Consider the following 23,209-nt stretch of genomic DNA (forward strand, 5'->3'; position numbering starts at 1 on the left):
ACATTACGTGATGAAAACCATTTAGGTCCAAGTTAAATATAGGTTTTGATGATCTGCACAGGGATTAAGAAAGAGATTTGCAGGTGAACCTCAATGTGGTGTCATACTGTACATTCCTTTTGTAATTTGTTTTGATAGCGGATGATGATAACAAAAAGAGTGTTAACATATTGGCAATGTAAAATGAAGATAGGTTAGCATTATGTACACAAATTGTATCCATTCAACAAAATGTTCTGACACTGTGAGTATAGCACTACGCAGTTCTTTAGGTCATGATAACAAATGAACAACTAACAAGCTGATGTAGATGACTATGTGCAAATGGTCTGTTGACCTGTCTAACAATGACTACAGTGATATTTGGAAATCATGACGGTTCTGCTTTCTAGCATTCAAAAAGTCTGAATTTCTTAGTATTTACAGTATATTTCCAATTTTTTTACAGCAACATATGGTCACTTAAACTCTAAAAAGTGTTCCATATTTCATATAACATATTAGTAAAACTTCCTGTTTTCCTCTATAAAGTTAAACTCTGTTAAGCATGATACTGTAAGTTAGGCCTTATGGGAACTGTTTCCCAATACCACGTTGCAGAGGAGCTGAGGCCTCTCCTGGCAAGAAATGGGCTTTGGCTCCCCTGTGACCCTGTTTTGGAATATCGAATTATTGCTTATCCACTCCAAACATGGCAAGCAAAAGGCATACAGCAGGATACACCCTGGAAGGGACACCAGTCTGTTGCAGGACACAGAGACACAAACAGGCCCATTTTCCCAGAAGCCAATAAACTGGCCAGTATGTCTTTGAACTGTGGAAAGAAACCAGAGAACCTGTAGGAAACCCAAGCAAACACTTGGAGAACATACAGACTACACAGATAGCTAGGAATTGAAAAGAAGGCCCCAGTGCTGTGAGGCAGCAATATTAACCACTGTGCCACCATTGCACCTTTTTGGGGGAACAACCACTGGCATTTTATTTGTTGTCTCCAGACATTTCTATGGCTCATTCTAAGTCCATTCTCCATGGATTTGAAATACATTCAAGGATCTTCAATCCACCTGTCAATAACCAGATTCAATTCTTGATGGGTTTGCTGTGATGCTTTCCAACTGGCAATTTCAGAATGCCTATTGTAAACAGTTAGTGACATCTTTGGATTCTGTGATTGGTGGGTGATTGAACGTTTTGATCAGGCCAAGAAGATTGTAGCATATTGATTTTGAGACTTGCTTTCATCTTCTTGAACTGAATTCAGTACCATGTACAGTAATATCCTTTGCAGTTCAGCCCTGCATTGTGTTTCCTGCCTTTGGAGAGAGTTTTTCAAATGAGTTTTTTTGTAATCTGCATCTGCAGCGTAGCTCTTTGGGATACTTATTGAAAAGTTTGTAGACTGTAGCTGGTAGATGAATATAGCATATGTCACTGGATATACTTTCTATAGAACCAGGAAGATTATATAACATATTCTGTAAAGTATGAGCCCTGTTTCAAATCAAAGTTGGAGGTATGATGATTGATCTACAATAGACTCTCACTGGATATGGTAGATTGACTTTCATTGGTTTCTTTTAAAATATACATTTGTGTTTTTACTGCCATGTTTGAGTAAATATTTCTTAGCCTATTTAGTTGTGTTTTATAGGAAGTAGCTGTTACTGTTGGCATGTGACACAAGTGCTTGTTTCTTCAGGAAAAGCTAATGCTTATCTATTTGATCAACCATGTTTCCTGAGACAGTGCTTAAATAGGAAGGAATGACTGTTTAGATTCTGTGTTGACAAACCACAAAAAAACTTTATACTGATGTTCAATTTTACACTTGTTCAGAAAAAGAATACACTTTTTTAAAATTAAATGTATTGAGATTAAATGTGCATGAAAGACAGCACATCTTATTTTCCAGAGGCCTTTTAAAAACACTCTGAATGCTGTGTTATTGATATTTGTTATATGTATTATACCTAACATAAATTGCTACAGTCTCCAGGCTGCCAAGACTATCCTAGTGTTAAAACATTCAGAAATATGCCTTGAATTAACAATTCATACCTTAATTCATTTACAATTTAAATTGCTCTTTTAGCTAATATCTCTGGGGACAATAGATAATTTGATATGGAATCTAAAAGGTTTTATGACTGAATATTATTTTAATTTGAATATAAAATAACAGTTTAAGCACAAAACATCGATTCACGAGACAAGAGATCATCATCATCTCTGATCATCTATCCATCCATTTTCTAATTCACTTATCCAAAACTAGGTCACGGTGCCGGAGCCTAACCCAGAAAGTAACAGGCACAGGACAGGATACACCCTGGATGGGACACCAGTCCATCACAGGTCACACACAGGTACAAACATACACACTCACACCAGGGCCAATTTTCCCAGAAGCCATTTATCCTACCACTATGTCTTTGGACTGTGACAAGAAAGCAGTGCATGTAAAGGAAACCCATGCAAACATGCAAACATAGGGAAAACATACAAACTCTGCACAGATAGCATCCCAGGAATTGAATCCAGGGCAACAGTGCTGCAAAGCAGCAATTCTCCCCATTGCACCACCATACTGCATGATCCCTGATCAGTACCCTCTAATTAGCAAAGATAAGCTTGGCTGGTTGGGTATAATACTGTATATTTGAAGGATCTTTCATATTATAATACAAGCATTGTCATTTCTCCAAAACACCACTGGGTTTTAGAAAAAAACAATGCAGCCGCTCTTTTGCACTAAAACCTCTGGGATGTTACCTTCATGGAACCTGGATGTAGAAAGTCTTTAAAAGTTTTCTCAACACTTTATAACCATTAAATGGGAGTGAATATTGGAATTTCTATGTGCTGCTTGCAATATGAAATATTCTCTCATTTAAGTATTATCAAAACACTCTTAACAGTCTTCAGTACTGGTATTATTTTTAAATTATTTTGTTCTAAAATATAGACATCTTGAGATATGTCAAATAAAGACAACTTATAGAAATTAAAGTAGATTTATACTTTGGTTTGGGTTAGCATTCATCAGTTTTGCTAAAATTAATTACTTCTTGTTTGAATCCAGAAGAATCCCCCCTTATATTTCTATTAAGGATATCTCTGTCTTAATTTCTGTCCTTTCACTAAATACTGGTCATTCGTTGCCATTTGTGCACAAGGAAGATTGTCTTTTATGAACCCAAAGGTGATTGATAAGACAATTATGTGATCCACACACTGAGGCTGAGTAGGTTTATCTTGGTAGATATCTGTTTATATACTGTGCTATCCAGTCATGGACACTTTGATGCTAGTGAGATTTTGATAATAATCAGCAGATATCTCAAGCTTATCAATACTACTCTTGTGGTAACACTAATCCTGTCTGACTAGAGCAAACTTTAATAAATCTCCTCCATAACATCTACACAGGAAACTTCTTGCATTGAAGTTCCATTGTAGCATTTGTTTTTCCTTTTTTAGTTTAACTAAAAAAGCCTCCATTTTTATAAAACAATATTAATAATTTACTGTCCAGCAGCATCAGAAACATAATAAGCAGATAGAATAGAGAAGTCACAGTAGTAAGGTGTTTGTTAAAACACTGTAGGCCAGTTTTTCAGGCCAACCTCCCAGTCATTTCAAATTTGTTTATCTCAGAGCACAGGGCTTGTCTGTATTTATTTATTTCTACTGCCTTTAATGCCTTGTTTATGAAAGAATTGCTTCTGATTTATTTATTTTCCCATGGAAATTTTCAGCATAATTTGTACACAGACAAAATACTGAGCGCCCAGGCATTTTCCAGTCATATCCTGTAATTTACTAGGTTTTCTGGCACCATCATGAATGGACACTACCAAACACTTGACTTGTATTTGTTATTCTTATTCTGGAAATATTTACTACAATTTTTACAAATTAACTGAGACAAATTTAATTTTAGCTTTTTTTTAATTCAGAGGCTAATTATTATCAAATGTTTATTCAACATATATTTGTTTTTGGTGGGTAACCAAATAACCAGTGTTACACCTTTTAAACTTAACTTAATAATCTTCAAATTCTCTTAGAAATCCTAAGGAATTGCACTTGATTTGACAGAAATGCATAATTATCTAAACCTATTGCAGTAAATTAGACAGACAGGATTTAAACATTCAAGGTGACCTAGAAATTACTATATTAATTAAAACAATTATTGACCTTAAAAAATAAGGTGAAAATATATAGGATGGACTGCATCAGTAGCACAATTTAACACAAAACAGTAACCACAACAATGTAGAAAAAGTTTTAAAGGACTAAAATGATTCATTGCCTTTAGACATACAGCCTACGGTAACTGAAAGTAACAGTGCGACAATGCAAGGCCGAGAAACTGTAATCATAATCAAATGATCCAAAGGTATAGTTGGAAGAAGGAGGGTCTTGAAGAGGAGCTGGAACATGGTCAGGGCTGATAGAGCCCTGATGCTTCTTGGAATTTCGGTAGCTTTTAGAGTGAGGAGCTGCATCAGTGTTTGGGCCACAAAGGAACATCATCTTTGCTGAAAAGAAAAAATAAAGAAATATACATACATATATATAATATATATATATATGTATATAAAATATTTTCTGGAATCCTCTCCAGTTATGTACATGTATGTGGACAATGTGCATAAAGCACAGCAACGGAATAAAACGTGGGTCTAAACACTGATGGGTTTGTAGAAACTAACCTTGCCTTGGACGGCAGCTTGTCTAAACATGGAATGCCTCGCCCTAATAAGTACTTACACATTGATCAAGAGCTTTTATAAGAACTTTGATGCCACTATCCCTTAAGTCACTTTCTTCTAGCCTTGTACCACTAAAGTGCTTTAGTGTTTTTTCGCAAAGTTTGTGTTCCCACTGTACTCTTTGCTTAGCAGGACCCAGTATTTGTATTGTGATGAAAGAAGAGTTTTTCTTGCTTTTCTTTCAAGTAATGAAGTAATGAAGCCCCAGAAAAAAAAAGAGTTAGCAGTTCCTGGAACACTACCAATAGATACATTACCAGTATTGTAGGGCTTAGCATTGGACTTTTTTATTTATGTTTTTATAGATTTGAGGATTGGTGGAGAACTGCTGTCAGGATCCTTGAAAACCAGTTCTTGGGAGTCAGTTCTTATTTTGTCCCCACATTCAATTTAAAACAATCCCAAATTGCTTGGAAAGGTGGGATGTGTTGCATGTTTTGCCACAAACAATCAAACAGGTAACTACAATCATTACCCCGCAGTGGTTAGTTTTGCTGCCTTACAGTACTAGGGAACTAGTACTAGGGAACTGGGTTCAATTCCTGTGGTGCAATCTTTGTGAAGTTTGTATATTCTCGCCATGTTTGTGTGAGTTTCCTGCAGGTTCTCCAGTTTCCCACCACAGTCCAACATACTGGTACTGTAGGTTAAGTGGCTTCTGGGAAAACTCTCTCTAGGTGTGAGTGTGGACTACCCACATGACTCTGTACTGGATAAAGCAGTTTAGAAGATGGATGAACAAATACGACATTTACTGTAGAATGCAGTTTCAGCTTGGTCATCAAAAGAAAAAATGACATTATTGTTCTGGAAAGAAACTAAAGCAGGGCGATCAGAGAACTTCTAGGCCTGAAAAGCATACCCTTAATAGACAAAAAACATACATTAGACTGGATAAAGATCTTGTAGAGATTTGATTAGAGTATCTGAACTCCTGAAAGATGAAGACATCAACCAAAATTGTTAATAAACAGTGAAAGCAAAAATTAATTTAATGTGAAAGATATAAAAAAATAAAAGGCAATTTTGTAAACAGAAAAGTTTTAAGGTGTATAAAGCTGGACTGAATCAATCTACAGTGCATTGCATTTTGTTGAATTATACTCAGTTTTGAAATGAATATTTTAAATGAATTATTTTAAACACTGTGAGAGGAAGGAAGATACAGTTAACGTCAGCAAAAACACTCAGATTTTAAAATGTGTTGATTGCATATGTATTCACTTTTGTAGTAAAATCAAGTAGTGAGTTTCTAGCCAACATTCAATCAAGAGGACTTAAGAATTTTCAAAACAACTAATTAATAAAGCTGTGGAAAGACATTGATTTGGAGAAGAGGGTAAAGGAATTTCAAATGTACTGAAAACCCCTGAAGCCAATCATTAAGCAGTAGACGCTATTGTACCACCTGTACACTTCCTAAACCAGGCTCTCCCTCCACACTGAGCAGCCTGAAAGCCTGATTTAGGAAGTGTATAAGCCTGAAAAACCTTGAAAGAGCTACAGAGTTCAGTGGCTGAGTTGGGAGAAAATGTCCATGAAACAATAACATCCCTCTTTTCCCTCTTGCCCCACAAAGCTGGCCTGTATGCAAATAAACCATCTGAAATCATGCACAAAGTTTTGCAGAAAGGGATTTATTTGATACTGCACACATGCAAAAACAGGTATTATGTTCAGACATGACAAACTTGGGAAATTGTGGTCTAAATTCAAAGTGTTAAGTCTGGTGCAAAATGTAACAGGGCTCAATGCGCTAAGTGAGTTACAGAATGCAGGTCACTTCTCTCTGAAATTTAGACAGTGTAAAACTCTATCATGGCAGAGGACACCGTCTTCAGGCATGGATGAGTAAGCCAGTGTCCTGGAGTGGATCCCACCTGTCCAGGATCAAATCCCTGCAGTAACAGGGAGATCTGCATTTGTCTCACAGACTCAACACAGACCATAACCCAGTCAACACCATCCTTACTATAGCTGTATTAGCTTTATGTTATAGTGGTGATTCTTATGCTTCCATACTTCTGTGGTGGTGGCAGCACTATGTTTTGTGGCTGTTTCCTGTTATCTGGGACTAAGAAACCTGTGTGGAGCAAAGTACAGTCAAATCATAGAGGTAAACCTATCAAAAATTCACCTTTCAATGACTAAAAACTCAAGGCTACATAAAACTCAATGCTACATTGGAATGGCTTAGCAAGAATAAAGTAAGTTTCCTTGAGTGACCCAGTCAAAGTCCAAGTCCAAATCTGAAATATGCTTGTTTTTACTGACATTTAACTTCTTTCATCCTTACAGTGATGACATTTAGTTTGAGCATTCAAATTTAAATTAAAACAATTTACTTTTAAAAATATGTCTAATTCATGTGTGATTCAACAAAATGGGGCATCATTGAAATGAGGTGTATACTTTTGCAAGAGACTCTACCATGGGTAGCTAAGCAGTTAAGGTGTGCCAAATATTATGTGTAATATAATCTTTTCATGCTTGTCAATGGTACTGTATACAGCATACTAATTCAGAACATAAGCTAAAAACATCTACAGTAGGGTACGTTTTCACAAAATTTAATTTCTTAATATATCCATGATACAATTAACAAATATATAATAATTGTAATTAATTGATCATAGAACTTTGCTGTAACTCCTTACATCATTTCAAGAGGTAAAAAGTGGGCATGCACTAGAATTGTTACAGTCATATAACTGCCTCTCATAATAGCATATGTTACAGATTAACTAGTAGGTTAACTAGCACAGCATAACACATTATTACAGTATACAGTGCAGTATTAATACAGTATTTCAGTCTGTATTCATATAATGTACATGAACATGTACATGTAAATGTATACATTAGATATGTAGCTGCAGGAACAAATTAGAAAAAAACACACAAGACATGATTCTGAAAAATACTCTTTTTAGTGACAGTTTGTGCATTGAATTTCTTATTTATTAATATTTTCAAGGAAATCATATTTATCTCTTCCCTCCACACATTAAAATTAAAGAACATGAAATGAATGGGATGAAAGAAAATAGAAGAACAGCACAACTCCCACATTAACAGGACATTGTTTTAATAATCTTAATGAAGATTTAAAAGACACTTAATCTTTTTGTTAAAAAAGTGCTGTGGCCCTTTATTTTCACTGTTATCAATTCCCAGGGCTTTATCATTTTGTGTGTGTGTAGTTTTCCATGTGCGTGTCAGTCATTACATTGTAGGGGAGTGCTACAGAATTGCAGACTACAGTTATGAGAAAGATAACTAGTTAAGTCACTAATGCCAAGCAGAACCCTTAGAACTGGAATGGTGTTTTATTTAAGCTCTGTAGATCCTTTTGCGTCTATTTGTCAGAGACACCTTTTCAGTAAGATTGTGTTCAGTATTGTTAAATAAAAATTTATAAGCAGTATACAAAGTACAGAACAAAAGAAAATACATATTCACAAAAAATGGATCTTAGTGCTTATCCCTGAGAAATTCTTGGCAGTGTTTTTGTAAACCACCCATTCAAACAAAGATTTCTGGGGGTAATCTACGGTGAACAAGAGCAAAACTTGGCTTAGCTGAGCAATTTGCTCTATGGGTTGAACACTTTCACAGACATATCCTTCAGACTGAGGAATTTACTCTTTACCACTTCTGACACAATGCAACCTGTTTCTGAGGACTTCCAGCATGCTATGTGTAAAGTTCACTAATACCACAGGTTAAAGGGACTGGAATCCACTTGCTGTTGGACAGACTACACAAATTTGAACCAATTATCTCTATTCACAATACTTTTGGCTGAAATGTTGTTTTTGTTTACTTTTCGGTCTAGAATTAGCTACTACAATTTTAACATACGTGTACACAGTTTTCATTTTCTGTCATCTTTCTTTTGTATGGAATGTAGAGTTTGTTCATGATTCTATATTATTTTGAAGTACTATGAGTGTTTGCCATAATAATATTACAATTTTATCACTGATTTCCTGTACTAATTGCCATGCTTTCATTATGATGTCCTGTGAGTTTAGCACATTTAAAATGTGTATATTAATACAATACGTTCTGGCAGTATCTGGTCATTGTATGGAAATTAAACATTTATAATGGATAAACATTGAATGTAGTGGATCACAATAATCCTGTGTTGTAACTGGATACTTTAGCTACATACTGTTAAGAAGGAAGTTTATGTGATGATTGCAGAAAAACAAATCTCTTGGTGTAAGTAGTTGCTCACTACTTTGTGTTATTGTGTTTAGAGAATGCTGCCTTGGAGGTTTAGATTACCAGATGATCTCAGATCAGACCATGAGGGAACTTCAGTTGACAGATTTCCTGCTCAGCTAGAACTCATTGTACAGTATATATACTGTATATATTTAGATACCCCTGTATGTTCTGCAGTGCCTAACTTATGTTAAATATGTACAGTAAAAGCAATTCCATTAATTGTGGAAAATACTTAGATCACTGAATGTTTTTAATAACAATTAATTTCATTTCCTTACACTTACTGGTAACACTGAAATCTCTAGAAGACAACTATAACACGTAAGCATTTTTTGAGTATGGATGCAAATGTATTTTTAATATATGTGCTCTGTATTATAACTGTTGCTTTTGGTAGTTTTCTGTGAACAAATACACACACTCACAACCACATACAAGCAACGTTATCCTACAGATTGTTAAAGGGATGACTCCTCCAAAAGCATGTAACAAAGATGAGATCCCAGTTTAGCTCTTTGGCTTTGGTTCCTGCTGGTATACTCATCCAAGCCTGTTCTCTTCCATGTGTGTTTCAGGTCTCTAGCTGTGGGGCATCAGTATTCATCTCTGGGAACTCAACCCATCCTGTGTGGAAGCATCCCTGGTCTGGTGCCCAAGCAGCTGAGATTCTGCCGGAATTATGTAGAGATCATGCCCAGTGTAGCTGAGGGAGTCAAGATTGGCATTCAAGAGTGCCAGCATCAATTCAGGGGCCGGAGGTGGAACTGCACCACGATTAATGACAACTTGGCCATCTTTGGACCTGTACTTGATAAAGGTAGAGACATTCTTCATGACAATGCCATTGATCAAAATCCTCTTTAAAACTTGTCACCCATCTTAGCTCAAGATTCTGCTAAAGCTTAGAAGCTTTAAACATTACCATTCCCTATATCACAGATTCAATGTTTTGCATTTTTGAGACATCTGCAATGTTTTTTCTTTAAATCATTAAAATTGTTTTTAATTTCCAATTGGGGCCAAACTGCCTTCTGTGCATATGGCAGTTGTGTATGAACACAAATTGCAAGATATTCTTTGGAGAAAATATACTGCTTAGATAGAAAAAGAGTTCAGTATTAGGCTAGGACATAGGTTGCAGGTGCAGGTGAGCCCGTTGGTTGATAGTCACTGCTAATGAGGTTATATTACTTGTGACCTCTGGATTTTGTGGGGTGGGGATGACCAGGGCAGATTCTGCTCACCAAGCTACAGAAAATCCTGTTTACTGAGTTGATATGTGCTACACTGGGGTCTATCATTCTCATTTATGTCTTTCTTTTATATGATGATCATGTGTTCATTATAATTATCATTCACATCAGTCAGTCTAACAGCACACACGTCTTGGAAGGCTTTGTGTCTCATATTGCCCCAGGTTTCTTTGGTGATTCAGTGGTTTGTCAGGTTAATTAGAAACTGATGATTTCACATGAGGGCATAAACAGAAGATTGATTAGTCATTTTCAGTGAAAAAAATTGACAGTGGAGTAATAAATGAAATAAAAGCATTAAAATGTGTAAGTCATGTCAATTGTGGTGTAATGCATAAGATGTAGACAGTACTAAACAGATTATCCTTTTCTGTCTGCCTTTTGTCACCTTTAATTTTGTAGATTTCAAGAGGTGCAAAAATTGAAATATCAGATTTCCAAGATGATTGTAAAAAGATGTTGATTTAGTATTACAGTATAGTGCAGCTATAGGTCTGCTTTAATAAACAACAATGTCTAAGCAAATATTCATTTGAAACCTAAAAGGAAGCACCCAATAGCAACCTGAAGCAATGTTATGAGCCACCTGGGTTTCAAAGTGTAGGTAGTCTTCTGTGAATGGCAGTGTCAGCAATGGCTTTGTTTACCTTTCCTTTTTCACAACACAGGTGTTTCTCTGTTGCAGCTGTATTGTGGTTTTCTGCTGAATTCATTTCTTAGAAAGGAATTATAATAATTTCCTGGCTGTCATTTACAGTTATGCAAGGCATGTGGTGATGCAACATATTAAAGCTTCCAAGAGCTGCTGCACCAATTAACATTGTTTAAATATAATCGACCAACACTTTCTCATATTAAAATCTAGAGCAAAGCTAAAAGATGATCATAGACCACCTGCTCTATGTTCTGCTCTGTAATGAATTGTGGAAATGTATCTAACATGCATTTGACACTCATTTTTGCAACATGGAGATTTTAGCATGCTTTGTTTTAGCAAGATTTGTTTATGATATCCCACAATAATAGAATCTGGTACATGTATTTATCAGTTAGGATCCATACATTTAGAAAATTATATATTATACTAGGGTGGCACTGTAGCAGAGTGTTGAGCATTGCTGCCTCACAACACTGGGGCCCCGGGTCTAATTCTGTGTTTGTGTGGATTTCCTCTGGATGTTTCAGTTTCCTCCCAAGTCCAAAGACATGCTGGTAGGTTAATTGGCTTCTGGAAAAATTGGCTCTGGTGTGAGTGCTGTGTTTGTGTCTCTGTGCCTGCCCTGTGATGGACTGGTGTCCCATCTAGGGTGTATCCTGCCTTACGCCCATTGCTGGCCAGGATAGCTCCAGCTCCCCCATGACACTTAATTGAAAGAAGCAGTTAGAAATAGATAGATATAAATTCTGTATCTATATTATATAAATTGGCACATTAATATCAACTCATTTAATTGGTGCTTATGTGTGAATATGGTGGCTAGGTGGTTTTGTTATCACTATTAGGACAGAATTTTAGAAAATGTCTCTCCCAAATTAGCAACTCCTAAAAAACAGACAGTGCACTGATATCCTCACAATGTAAATGACTTATTTATAAATCTGATATTCTCTTGCTGTAAATCTAATTATGTTAAAATAATAATTTCAAGTCTGTTTTCACCATGTGGAATTTCATTTGAGTGGAGTTTAAAAACAATGAGACCCAACAGAAATTCTTGAAATACAAACAAGCTTGTGAGTGGTTAATTTAAACATCCCTATACAATATTATCTTCAGTTGTTATAACAAATGTTTTTTTTTAATTAATAGTGCATTCAGTGCCAAATTTACTTTCAGAAAAGAAAAAAAAATATTCAAACCAATACTTTTAGCATGATTATTGCTTATGAATAAGAGGCCTTTAGCCTGTGGTAATTCAAGTATCTCAAAACTACAACATATTGCAACTTAATGTTACAATAGCACTTTTCCTGATTTTTAGAACAAAGCAGTTCTTCCTTTACTCAGCCTCTATGTACAGTTTCTAGGTAAGCCACTCTGGCATTGCTGTCTATTTTGGGTTTCAAGCATTATCTGAAGTTTAGTTGTTATCCTGATTCAGAGGTCTAAAAACCTCATTTCATATTCAGAATTCTGGAAATAACACTTGCTATTCACTTGTGTAAATACTGATGCAAAATGAATGGGAGCACATTTTACTCCAACTAGAATATTAAAGAATCATAGTTCAAGATATAAATGTCACATTTAATACACCACTCCAGAGTAAAGAACTATAATATTATTAGTACTGTATTTCTGTTGCTTGGCATATAGAGCCTCTATATAGAAAGACACCCTCAGTCCTGACAATGCTCATACAATGGAACAATCCATTCACATTAACTACAATATGATTGTGATGTGCAAATCCAGATTTTACTATACAACACTTCATCAAAGAAAAAGTCCTGCTGAAAGATTTGAAAGAGAAAAATCTGCACTAAACTTTGTTTGTGGTTACTTAGAAAGAAAGAAAAAAGAGCAGCAAAGAGATTCTTCTGCTATAACTATCCTGTCTGAACAGTTGTGCCCAACAGCTACAAAATACTGAAATGATGACAGTTGGGCTGTGAAGATTGATGTAAGCTCCCAGTCTCACGCAACTTTTAACCAAATCTCACACCACTGCAACTCATGTCCAGGCGCTACATGACACTGCTTGCATTAATGTCATTTTGTAGAGCTCAATTTTACCTGGATATACAGTACAGAATAAAGAAGCATGAAAAAGGTAACTGCAAAGGTAACTGCATATATATTCCATTCTTTTCACAATGCTATATACTGTACATATGTACAAATGCAAGATTTGTGATGGAAATAAGTGCCAATGCGACTCTAAATATAATATATATTAAATGTACTATGTTTAATATAATATAAAAGATATATATTATAATTATATTATACTAAATATAATCACTGCTCTGTCCATTTGATAGAGCTTTGTAGGTTTTACAGACATTTTTAAGCAATCTGATTCATACATACTGTATGTTTGTGTTTGTCGGTAGTGGGTACAAAACTCTCAGAAATTCTGCCAAGTTTCTGTTTATTTGAGCTTGTGCAACTTAAAAAAAAATCACTTGCCAATTTGTGCTGGTGCCAACAGTCCTAGGCTGAGGATCTTGCAGCATCAAGGGTGATCTGTGTTCAAGCATATGATATGACTGAAACATTGGATAATGGATACTTTTACACATCTTTACATGCTATCTTTACAAATTATATTTTAATATATTCTCAGAAAGGGTGTTTTACCAATTAATCTGATTAATTGCACAGTTATTAGATAAAGACCTTGACCTGATAAACCTGATGACCTGCCTACAGATAAAGTATTGTAGTTTGCAGGATCTTTGAAGAAAATTCCTCTTTGTGTTGGTCCGGTTCCTGCTGCTTTAGTATGAATAATTCAACTTGTCGGTTTCAATTAAAAAAATATTACTTAGAATTGGCCTATTACTCCTGTTTCTTGTTGTACAGGTTTGGAGTGATACATGAGCCCTGGAAACTGATACGTTTAAAATAAAATGGACTTTCAGCTTTCCACCTATTCTTTTTATTATTTATTACCTTTAAAAATGTTTTTTATGTGGGGAAATTACCCCATATACCAAGGTTAAATTAAGTGTAGGTGCAATGAAAGCAATAACTACATGATATATGATAACATGCTGTACAAAAAATGAAGAGATAATGAAAACCAAGAAATGACACATTAAGAATTAGAAAAAATTGGCAAGGATATGCATTGGTATGTTTTGTTTGCAGTGAATAATTAGCAAGTTACATTACTATACTTAGAATTAATAACACTAGCACAATATATAGTAAGTTACTTTAAGACATAGTCAAGAGCTGGCAGTCTTGAGTCAGCTTCTGTAGGTGATCGGGGACTGATTTCTCAAAGGGAATTAACTACAAGGTTCAAGGGGGGAGAATGAACAAGTTGTAGAAGTACAACAAGTAACAACCAAGATTGGGTGAAAAGAAAGAGCAGAAAGGGTGAGAGGTGGAGCAAGGAGAAATAATGGAGAAAGATAGGCAGAAGCAGAATGGTCGAGACAAGGAGAACTAAGCATTTGAACTGGCCTTGTTGCCATTCAGCAACTGAAAGCAAGAAGAAGCAGAGGAGTAAGTACCAAGGTGGGGAAAAGCAAAGAAGAGAAAGGACAAGATAAGCAGTAGTATTCTGGATGTGATGAACTAAACGTAGAAAGAATTGGAGTCTGGCCAAGTTAGAGATATTACAGACCAGGCAGGAATATATAATGTCCTGGACTACAGGCCGTGTAACACAGTTGGGAAGGAAGTGATTCTGCAAATTTCACTTGAGAAGAAATGTCATAACTGTGTCAGAGCAAAGTTGAAATGGGAGAGGTAGGGTTGTGAAGTGTTACACTGATGTATAGCAATAACTTGGAGGAGTTAAGAGCAAAAAATATGAATAACACAGAAAGGGGAACAATGGGGAGGAAAATGAGGCTTTGGGCACAGCAAATCATATTCTGTGTTCCACTTTCATTTGTACATTTCTAATAGTTAATGTTTACATTTAGTGATCTTGCTGGGATGTAAAAATGCATCAATATTCATTGGTTTTGCTCAACTGGCAAACTTTCTTTTCAAACAATTTCCCTTCTTTATTCTTTTAAAATGGGCGTGGTGCAACCTGTCAGTAAGCATTAATAATCCAATCACCAGCGCCTGGAGCAATACCACCTTGCACAGAGAATTGTGCTTAATCTCTGGAGCTTCTGGAGATCTATGGTAGACATCAGTAGATGAGAAACGAACTGCCAAATGCACCACTGTACTGAGTGATGTGATACAGTGGCCACTGAAAAAAATAGAAGCAAATCAATATTATTATTTCCATTTATACATGGGTGGCACAGTGGTGCAGTGGTTAGCATTGCTGCCTCGCAGTGCTAGGTTCAGTTCCAGGGGTTCTATCTTGGATGGAATTTGTTCACAAGGGTCTTCTCTGGTTTTCTCTCACAGTCCAAAGACATAATGGCAGATTGACTTCTGTTAATTCTGTATGAATTGGCTCTGGTGTGTGTGTGTGTCTTTGTGTGCACTGCGATGAACTGACATCCCATCCAGGGTGTATCATGTCTTGTGCCCAATGCTTCCTGGGATAGATTCTGGGCTACAGTGACACTGAATTGGATAAGCGGTCATTGAAAGTGATGTGATGCTTTATACATTTCTTAGCATGTTTTAGAATGCGCATACTTAAGTGCATCATTTTCGTAATGACATCTGAAGAAAACTACGTCCCTATAGTAAATTTTGTAATGTGATTACTACATATTAAAAATAGAATTAGAATAGAACATGCAGTATTTCCTTCAGAAAAAAAATGTATAATTTTATTATATTTTACATAATAAAAGGAATAATCAGCTGCTGGACCACTATATTTGTTCTAATGCTAATTTGATACAGACAGGACCAGGGTTTCTTCTATATTACTTTTAAAGCTGGCAGTAAACCTAGATAACCACTTCTAGATTACCACTGTGTGACCATTGTCTTGGAGCAATCTTACATGATCATATTGAAGCATATATTCAGAACAGTGTAACGGATTTGTTATGAGGGTTAAGAGTTTTCTTTTACATTCTTGTACTGCAACCATTGTTACTAATTATTGTCATAATCAAAACTGTTAATGTTCATCATATAACCATTGTTAAACTTAATTTAAAAAAAAATCCAAATCTTATTTAATATCATTGACATTAAATTGATCTTATTTAAGGTTTTTGTACAGCAATGTGGGTTCATCCCAGCTCCATAAACATATATTTGATTTAAAAAGATTGGTACCCTGAAGAGATTTGTACTAACTGCATTTTTTTCTGCCATTTAAAATCTATCCCTTTTCCTATTCAATCATATGTGTTGTACATAACTCAGCATTGATGTTTCTGCTTAGTTTGTTATATGACATGTTAATTATGAACTCCAGCAAGTAACAGCCTGTGTAAAGCAAATGGAAACTTGATTGAAAGCAGTAATTTGGGAAAGTACATTAGTGATGAACAAGTTAAACAACATACGGCTTCACCAGTTGATCCACACTTAAACTGCAAAACAGGAAATCACATCCTCTACTTGGTTTCCAGCAAACAACTTTTAAGAACATGTTTTTAAATGGACCATATGATAAATGCAGAAGCACAACATCTAAACATAAATAAATAGCAAAGAGAAACACATAGAACACATGTAATGGGCTATGCAACAAGTAAAAAATCAAAAGGGGAAAATATAGTCAATGTGAACTAATCCTTTAAATGGTTAGCTTAAAACTTTGAAAAACACCTAAACTAAAAGCCATTATTCTTTTTTGACATATGACTTAGTTGTCCTTTTAAAATCAATGATGCAAAATATTCTTTGATAAATCTGGCACATGCTGTTTTTAAGACTGTAATATTGCTGTTCTTTTAATTCTTCATTTTCATTGCTTAAGGAACTTTTAAATCCCAGTGTAAACACATTCAACAGAGTGTGTCGCATAGCCATGAAAAGTTTTGATTGTAATAAAGGGATATTTTCTTACAGACCTGGATCTTCAGGAAGGGAATTCCCTGACTGCAGTCGTCAGTGGTGAATTCCCAGTGTACAAAAAAAACAGCGTTGAATAAACATTGGATTACAATTAGACAGGGCAAAGTTGTCAGATCTTTCTTTGAAGGTGTTAGAGTGAAGCTGAACACTTTAAAACAACAAGCTCAGTGGTACATACACAGATATGTTAACCCACCCAGACACCCAAGAAATACTGATTATACAGTACCAGTGTCCCACTGCCAGACTGCTGTGTGGTGAACCATGCCATGTAAACAGAATCTCTCTTTTTAAATTTCCACATCATTGCTTTTCTGATGACAAAGAAACAATTCCAATGTATTTGAAGCACTACTGTTCCTACTGTATGTGGTTAGCCACAAACCCAGAGTCTATCCTGGAAAACTGCACACAAGCTCAACTGTAGTGTTACCCCAGTGAATAAAATCACCAACACACTGGCGCTGTTAGTGCCCTCTAGTGTGTACTGTCATGGTGAATGTGTTATGATGACCTGTAACGTATTCCAGAGGCATGGGGGTCAAGGCGGACACTTGTGCCTCATGCACTAGCACAGAGAGAAAATTTCTAAACGGATTGATCTAGCCAGCATGTCCTTTAAAAGACAAGCAGACAACCTGGAGATAAGTGGTTCAAGTGGTAGCTGCGTCAGCATGTGTAGTCTGCAAAGGGACAAGTAATAGGTTTATTCCATGCTGAAAAGAGAAGAGAGAAAACATAACATTTAGTCTGTGGAGCCCTCTTCGGGTGTGAGCACCTGGAGATAACGCACACAGACCCAGGGAGAACCTGTACACTTCACACAGAAACCATCCCATCCCTACCTGGCCTGTCATGGATCAGAGCTCCTGGTTTCACTTTTAGCTTGGAGTGTCTAGTATGCGAAATCTGCATGTTTTCCTGGCCACATGGGTTTTCTCTGGATTTTCTTGTTTCTGCCCATAGTACAAAGACATACTGTTGTACCTGCTAAGGTTAAATGAATAATATATCCTTCCATTATCCAATTGTTCCTCCAATTCAGAGTCACAGGGGAGCCAGAGCCTATCCTGGCAAGCAATGGGCGAGGGCAGGATACATCTTGGGTGGGACATAAGTTCATTTTAGGTCACTATAAATATGATATAAACATCAGAAAAGGATTTGCTTTGTTATATTGAACTCTCTTATCTTTATATATGTATATGAAGTCTTTAGTGAGGATTTAATATGTATAGTAAAAAAATATAGATTATTATTACAACTACTACAAGCAGAATATATTTTACTTAAACAACTACTATAAGAAAAAGAGGTAGTATTATTGTTAACAGCAGAACTGTACAGTACATGCCATTATACAGTACAGTATGTCACCAATTTTCCTTCCTGAGCTGGTTTTTCCCTGCTTTCTACCTTCTATACTGTATATTACCTTCCCAGCTTATCACAGATGTCTCTGGCTGTGTAGTATGTGATGGCATACAGAATGGGTGTTGGAATTAGCAGTAATAGAAGTAGAAGTAATAAATTAAAATAGCAGCAAACCCAATAATAACAGCAGACTTATTTACGGAACATTCTAATGTTCCATTAATGTTAAATATAAGCAAATGTGTTTACATAGAAAGCAAAGCAAAAATGTAAATTGACTTAATCTAAAACCGAGAGAAAACCGAGATGGGTCACGGTGGGATTTTATTAATTCCAAGGGGTATGGAACTGTTCTCAGAGTACGGGGCTGTTAATAAGCCTTTAATATTAGCCTGAAGGATGAAATATTTCAAAACTCATCCTGTTTTGTACTCTTGTGTCTAACTATGCATACGTGTGTAAGCAGAAAAGCCACAAATGAGTTACTAACGTTACTGAAAGCATCTTCACCATGAATGGCCAAAGCTGTTTCCTGCATATATTCACAGATTTATTATTCTTATTCACATAATTTATATAACTAATCATGTATTGATTAATGTTCATGTGCTTTGAAGTGTGTGAGATATCATTATTTACACATGCTTTGACAGATAAATAAACTAAATGGTGTGGTGTGCAGTGTGCATTGTTAATCTAACAAAAATATTAACCTAAAAAATCTTAAATAGTACAGATTTACCTACCCAACATTAGATATGAAACACCAGTGCGAACCACCATTTGGACAGTATCCATCCCCTGCCCCTACAATGTACTTAAAATCTTTGTTGGCCTATTTTATACCCGTCTTTGTTCTGCACAGGATTTTATTTTAGTTAGTGATGAGAGGTGTCACTGTTGTGGTCAAGCCTAAGAGCTGATGAACTCTAGCAGGCTGCTTGTGGTTTTCACCCTGACCACACTCGAGTAAAGCAGGAGGGCTTTTTTCTACAGCGAACCTGCCTAATATAAACAGAACACACCCCAGGTAGACTACTGACAATCCCATTTTGCTCATTATAGATCTTGCATTTCTTTGATTCTGTTTACATAGATGTAAATTGATAGCGAATGACAGTATTTTTCCATTTTGGATTTGTTGTTTGTTAGTTTGTTTTTTTCTTCCTTTATTCTTGTTTCTTTTTTCTCCCAATTTGGAGTTGTAGAATATGGATCAGCTGAGCACCACCAGTGCTCACCAGTGCAGCCTCAGGACTATGACCTCATACATGAGGGCTATGACCACTCTGATACTCACAATGGCAAGCAGCCTGATGCACTGCATGATCCACAGTGCCCTACCGGAGAGGTAGCGATGACTGAAGACATGTATCTCGGCTCTATAAGTTCTGCCGAAAACGACCAAAAAAAACAGTTCCATCCCTCCCAACCCAGTCACTACTAAACCAGTTGAGTTCCAAACGTGATGAATCCAGATCACAGATAGATATAGACTTGCAGTCTTGGTTTCATAATGGTAGTTTTAATCCAATATTGCATGCTAATGGTGAACTGGGGAGTCTGATGGAAGAAGAGTGTCCTCTGGTCCCCATCTAGCATTTATCCTCTCTCTTCTCCAAAGTTCAACCCCTCTTTGACCCCTGAGTGACCACATATCCCGGCAAATACATACAAAGTTCTGTCTACCTTCTGATATCATGGTGTGAATTTCCTTTTCTTTGCTGATAACACTTGGACACATTTAGAAACTATACCTGACATTGATGTAGTTGTTTCCATCCTGACAGTGTATCAGAAATACCACTTTGTTTGTTGAAATGTTTTTATTTTCCAATTAAACTGTAACTTTACTGGTTAGTTTTTAGTTTTTCTGAACTATGAATGTCTGAACTATGCCACTGATAAGATACAGTTTGAGATTTGCTAAAAAAATGACACTGACTTATATTTTGAACTCTATGTATGGAAATTAATTTGGATATTTTATTTTCCACCTCACTCCTTTACTCATGTTCTGTTCTGCCTGGTTAATGCTTTTGTATATGCCAGTATTGATTATTTTAATTCTCTGTTTGCTGGTATGTCCAAAACATTCTGAATATGCGGTACGATCAAAATTTCAGAAGTCAGTTCATGGACACTGAGGTTTATACTGCTCCTATTCCTATAGCTACCATGGCTTCAGGTTTTTCCTACTGATTTTAAAATCTTTCTTTAGACTTTCGAAACCTTTGACAGCTTCCCCCTAAATAAATGACTGTTTTTCTAATTGTACTCAAACATAATCTTGTGCATTTATGTCACTATGATCAGGCTCCTAGGCTGTGGACTGTCTGTATCAAAGGCAGTGCTTTTATAAACAGTAAACATTCCTGTTTATCATTTTTCAGAGTTATTTTTTCCTGTTTTCTACAGCCTTTTTGTAAGTTGTATGTACTAGGCTTTGTGATGGCTCACCAGTGGAAAATTCTCCAAAAATATAAACATTAGTGTTGCTCAAAATGTCTCCTGATTTTGATTCAATTAAAAGAACATTTAAAATGATTAAATATTCTCCAAAAGTGCAAATCTTTTTATTTAGGTCACTTTCAACAATGATTTGGAGGAATAATATTGAGCTTAGAATATAAAATCTGTGAACAATCCATCAGATTCTCGTCAGTGGAAAAAAGAAAACAAAGACACCTTTTCAATTTTGTCCAGGTCTGTAAAGTTTATTGAGAAAGTATACTGCATACTGTAACACTGCATCAATGTCCAATATTTCTGTTGTTTGAAGAATAATAGAAGGTGCCCAAGGTAAATATGTTAAACACTGCATCTTTTCTTTCTTTATTCAGACATACTGTCATGCTATTAGTGTAACCTTTAACAGATAATATGCTGCTTTGTTTGTTGAGAGAATCATACAAAGGCTCATATGCACTTAAGTGATACTATCGATATGCAGACGCCTACTTTGTTCTTTTGTGCGTGGTCCCTTGAAGAATGCTTGATAAAGAAAATCCCACTTACAGCTATTGCTTTGTTAACAGCTCTTTGTTACATAGGAAAGTTGTGAGGTGGTGGCTGGTGAACAATTAGGCTCTGGCTTCTATCTCCCTGAGACAGACACTGCTGAATAAAATGTGTGAGCTTGCAAACATGCTAGTGCACATTGAATTGCAGGGAGGGGAGTTTAAAATTGAAATGGTTCTTTTCTAACACTTTAAACAGGGCTAGAGCCCAACAATACACAGCTGCTATAAATACCTTTCAGTTCCTAAGGCATCTAGTTAGTGCATTACTACAGTTATCCCTATAAGCTACCAGAAAAGGGGGCCTGACTCTAAGCCTGTCATCTGGTCTAAGAAAAGACTAACATTAGCCAGGATGGAAAGGGGGGAGGCAATTGCCCTTAATGAACTCTTGAGCGATTGTTACACTGATGGAGCAGGCTTGATCTCAAGTAGCCCTGTAATGATATTGGTTCACAGAGCTGCCCCATTGTGGTGTAAATACACCACATATCCCCCACTGCTTTTGCCAGTCCTAAATAGCAGAGGCTTGAGTGGAATAAGGAGGGGGGTGAGGTCAGCTTTTAGGGTCTCAGCTTTAGTTAATCAATTTGATTGGATTAAGGTCACCACGGCCCCTAATAATGTTAAAGGTCATAGTAGCCAGATTACGTGCTTTGTAGCCAAGGATGAGTCTTGCACAGATCCTTTTGATGGGGCTTAGTAGTAGCAGTTTTCATTTAATTTAACTTGATTGATGCTTGTATGTATCTGTGGTTCTGCATTGTGCCAGCTTGTCTGTTTGTCTGCCATGTTAGTGAATGTGTGTTTGTTTTCACATGCCACTTTGTAATGCATTGAAGTGCCTGTAAGGGTTTTTGCCTTAACACTGGTAGATCAATTCTCCTAGTTTGGCAAATATTTTTGAAACTGAAGCCAATATTGAAGAAATACTCAAAATAAGAGTGGATTAACTGTCACACTAATTCTGTCAATTTAAAACTGAGAAAAGAGAATTTTTATAACAAATTTCCCTCCTCTTCTGATTTGAAGGGGGTGTAGATGAAGGTGAACAGGTAGGTTTTAGTCAAAAACTTCAATCTGCTGACAGAATTGCTGGAATTGATTTTCACTCTCCATAAAAGAGAATGAGAATGATCAAAATTACCTCTGTAAGGATTGTTTGGGTTTCATGTTTCATTGTTTGTATTTAATGTCAAATGTATTTATGTTCTTACCTTTTATATACATATGGTAATAAGAATGTCTATACAAGAACTGATTTGTTTCAGTATAATTTATTCAGCAACAATTATGGCTTGTGTTGTGTATATGTCTTCCATCAACCCTTACACAACACTGTAGCTTGAATATATCTGGCTCACTGCTATTTAATTTGTCATAAAAATGTCTGCATTTTGAAAATATATTTGCATTTTATTTATGTTTTATTTTTCAGATTTTAGCAACAGAAGTCTATAAAGTTTACACAATTAACTAAAGCCTGGACAAATGTCTCTCTCTCTCTCACACACACATAGACTCCCTTGTTCTATCTCACATACTGACACAGACACTCCTGTATTATTCATTTCTCTGGAGAGGCCTTAGGCTAGACACAGTATGAAATCTAGTTTTTTTTTAATATAACATACATGTAGGTTGGAGTAGTTTTGTATTACTGTATTTTTATTATTGAAAGTGGATTCTCCCATATAGTTAGCATATATGCCATATTTTAAACCAAACACAGATTTCCTTCTATCAATTAAAAAGTTGCTCTAAGAAAACATCAGATAGGGCATGTTGTCAGTATTCTTACGAGGTATCAGTATTACCTCAAGCATGTCTTTGTAGTTCCACAATTAATGGGGACTTTAATAGAAATGACAAGCAAGCTCTTTATGTGTGCATCTTCACACCTGCCTA

General features: G+C 36.0%; 1 protein-coding gene across 1 annotated transcript in view; it reads left to right on the forward strand.

Moving 5' to 3' along the window:
- Nucleotides 1-23,209, forward strand: part of wnt3a (wingless-type MMTV integration site family, member 3A) — a 52,688-nt gene that overhangs the window by 16,412 nt on the left and 13,067 nt on the right. The window contains exon 2 of the mRNA XM_088918664.1: nucleotides 9,599-9,840. Coding sequence (XP_088774790.1) covers nucleotides 9,599-9,840 — 242 coding nt within the window. The remainder of the gene's footprint in view (nucleotides 1-9,598; nucleotides 9,841-23,209) is intronic.

Source organism: Atractosteus spatula, chromosome 6, assembly GCF_055471065.1.
Source record: "Atractosteus spatula isolate fAtrSpa1 chromosome 6, fAtrSpa1.hap1, whole genome shotgun sequence".
Taxonomy (NCBI): domain Eukaryota; kingdom Metazoa; phylum Chordata; class Actinopteri; order Semionotiformes; family Lepisosteidae; genus Atractosteus; species Atractosteus spatula.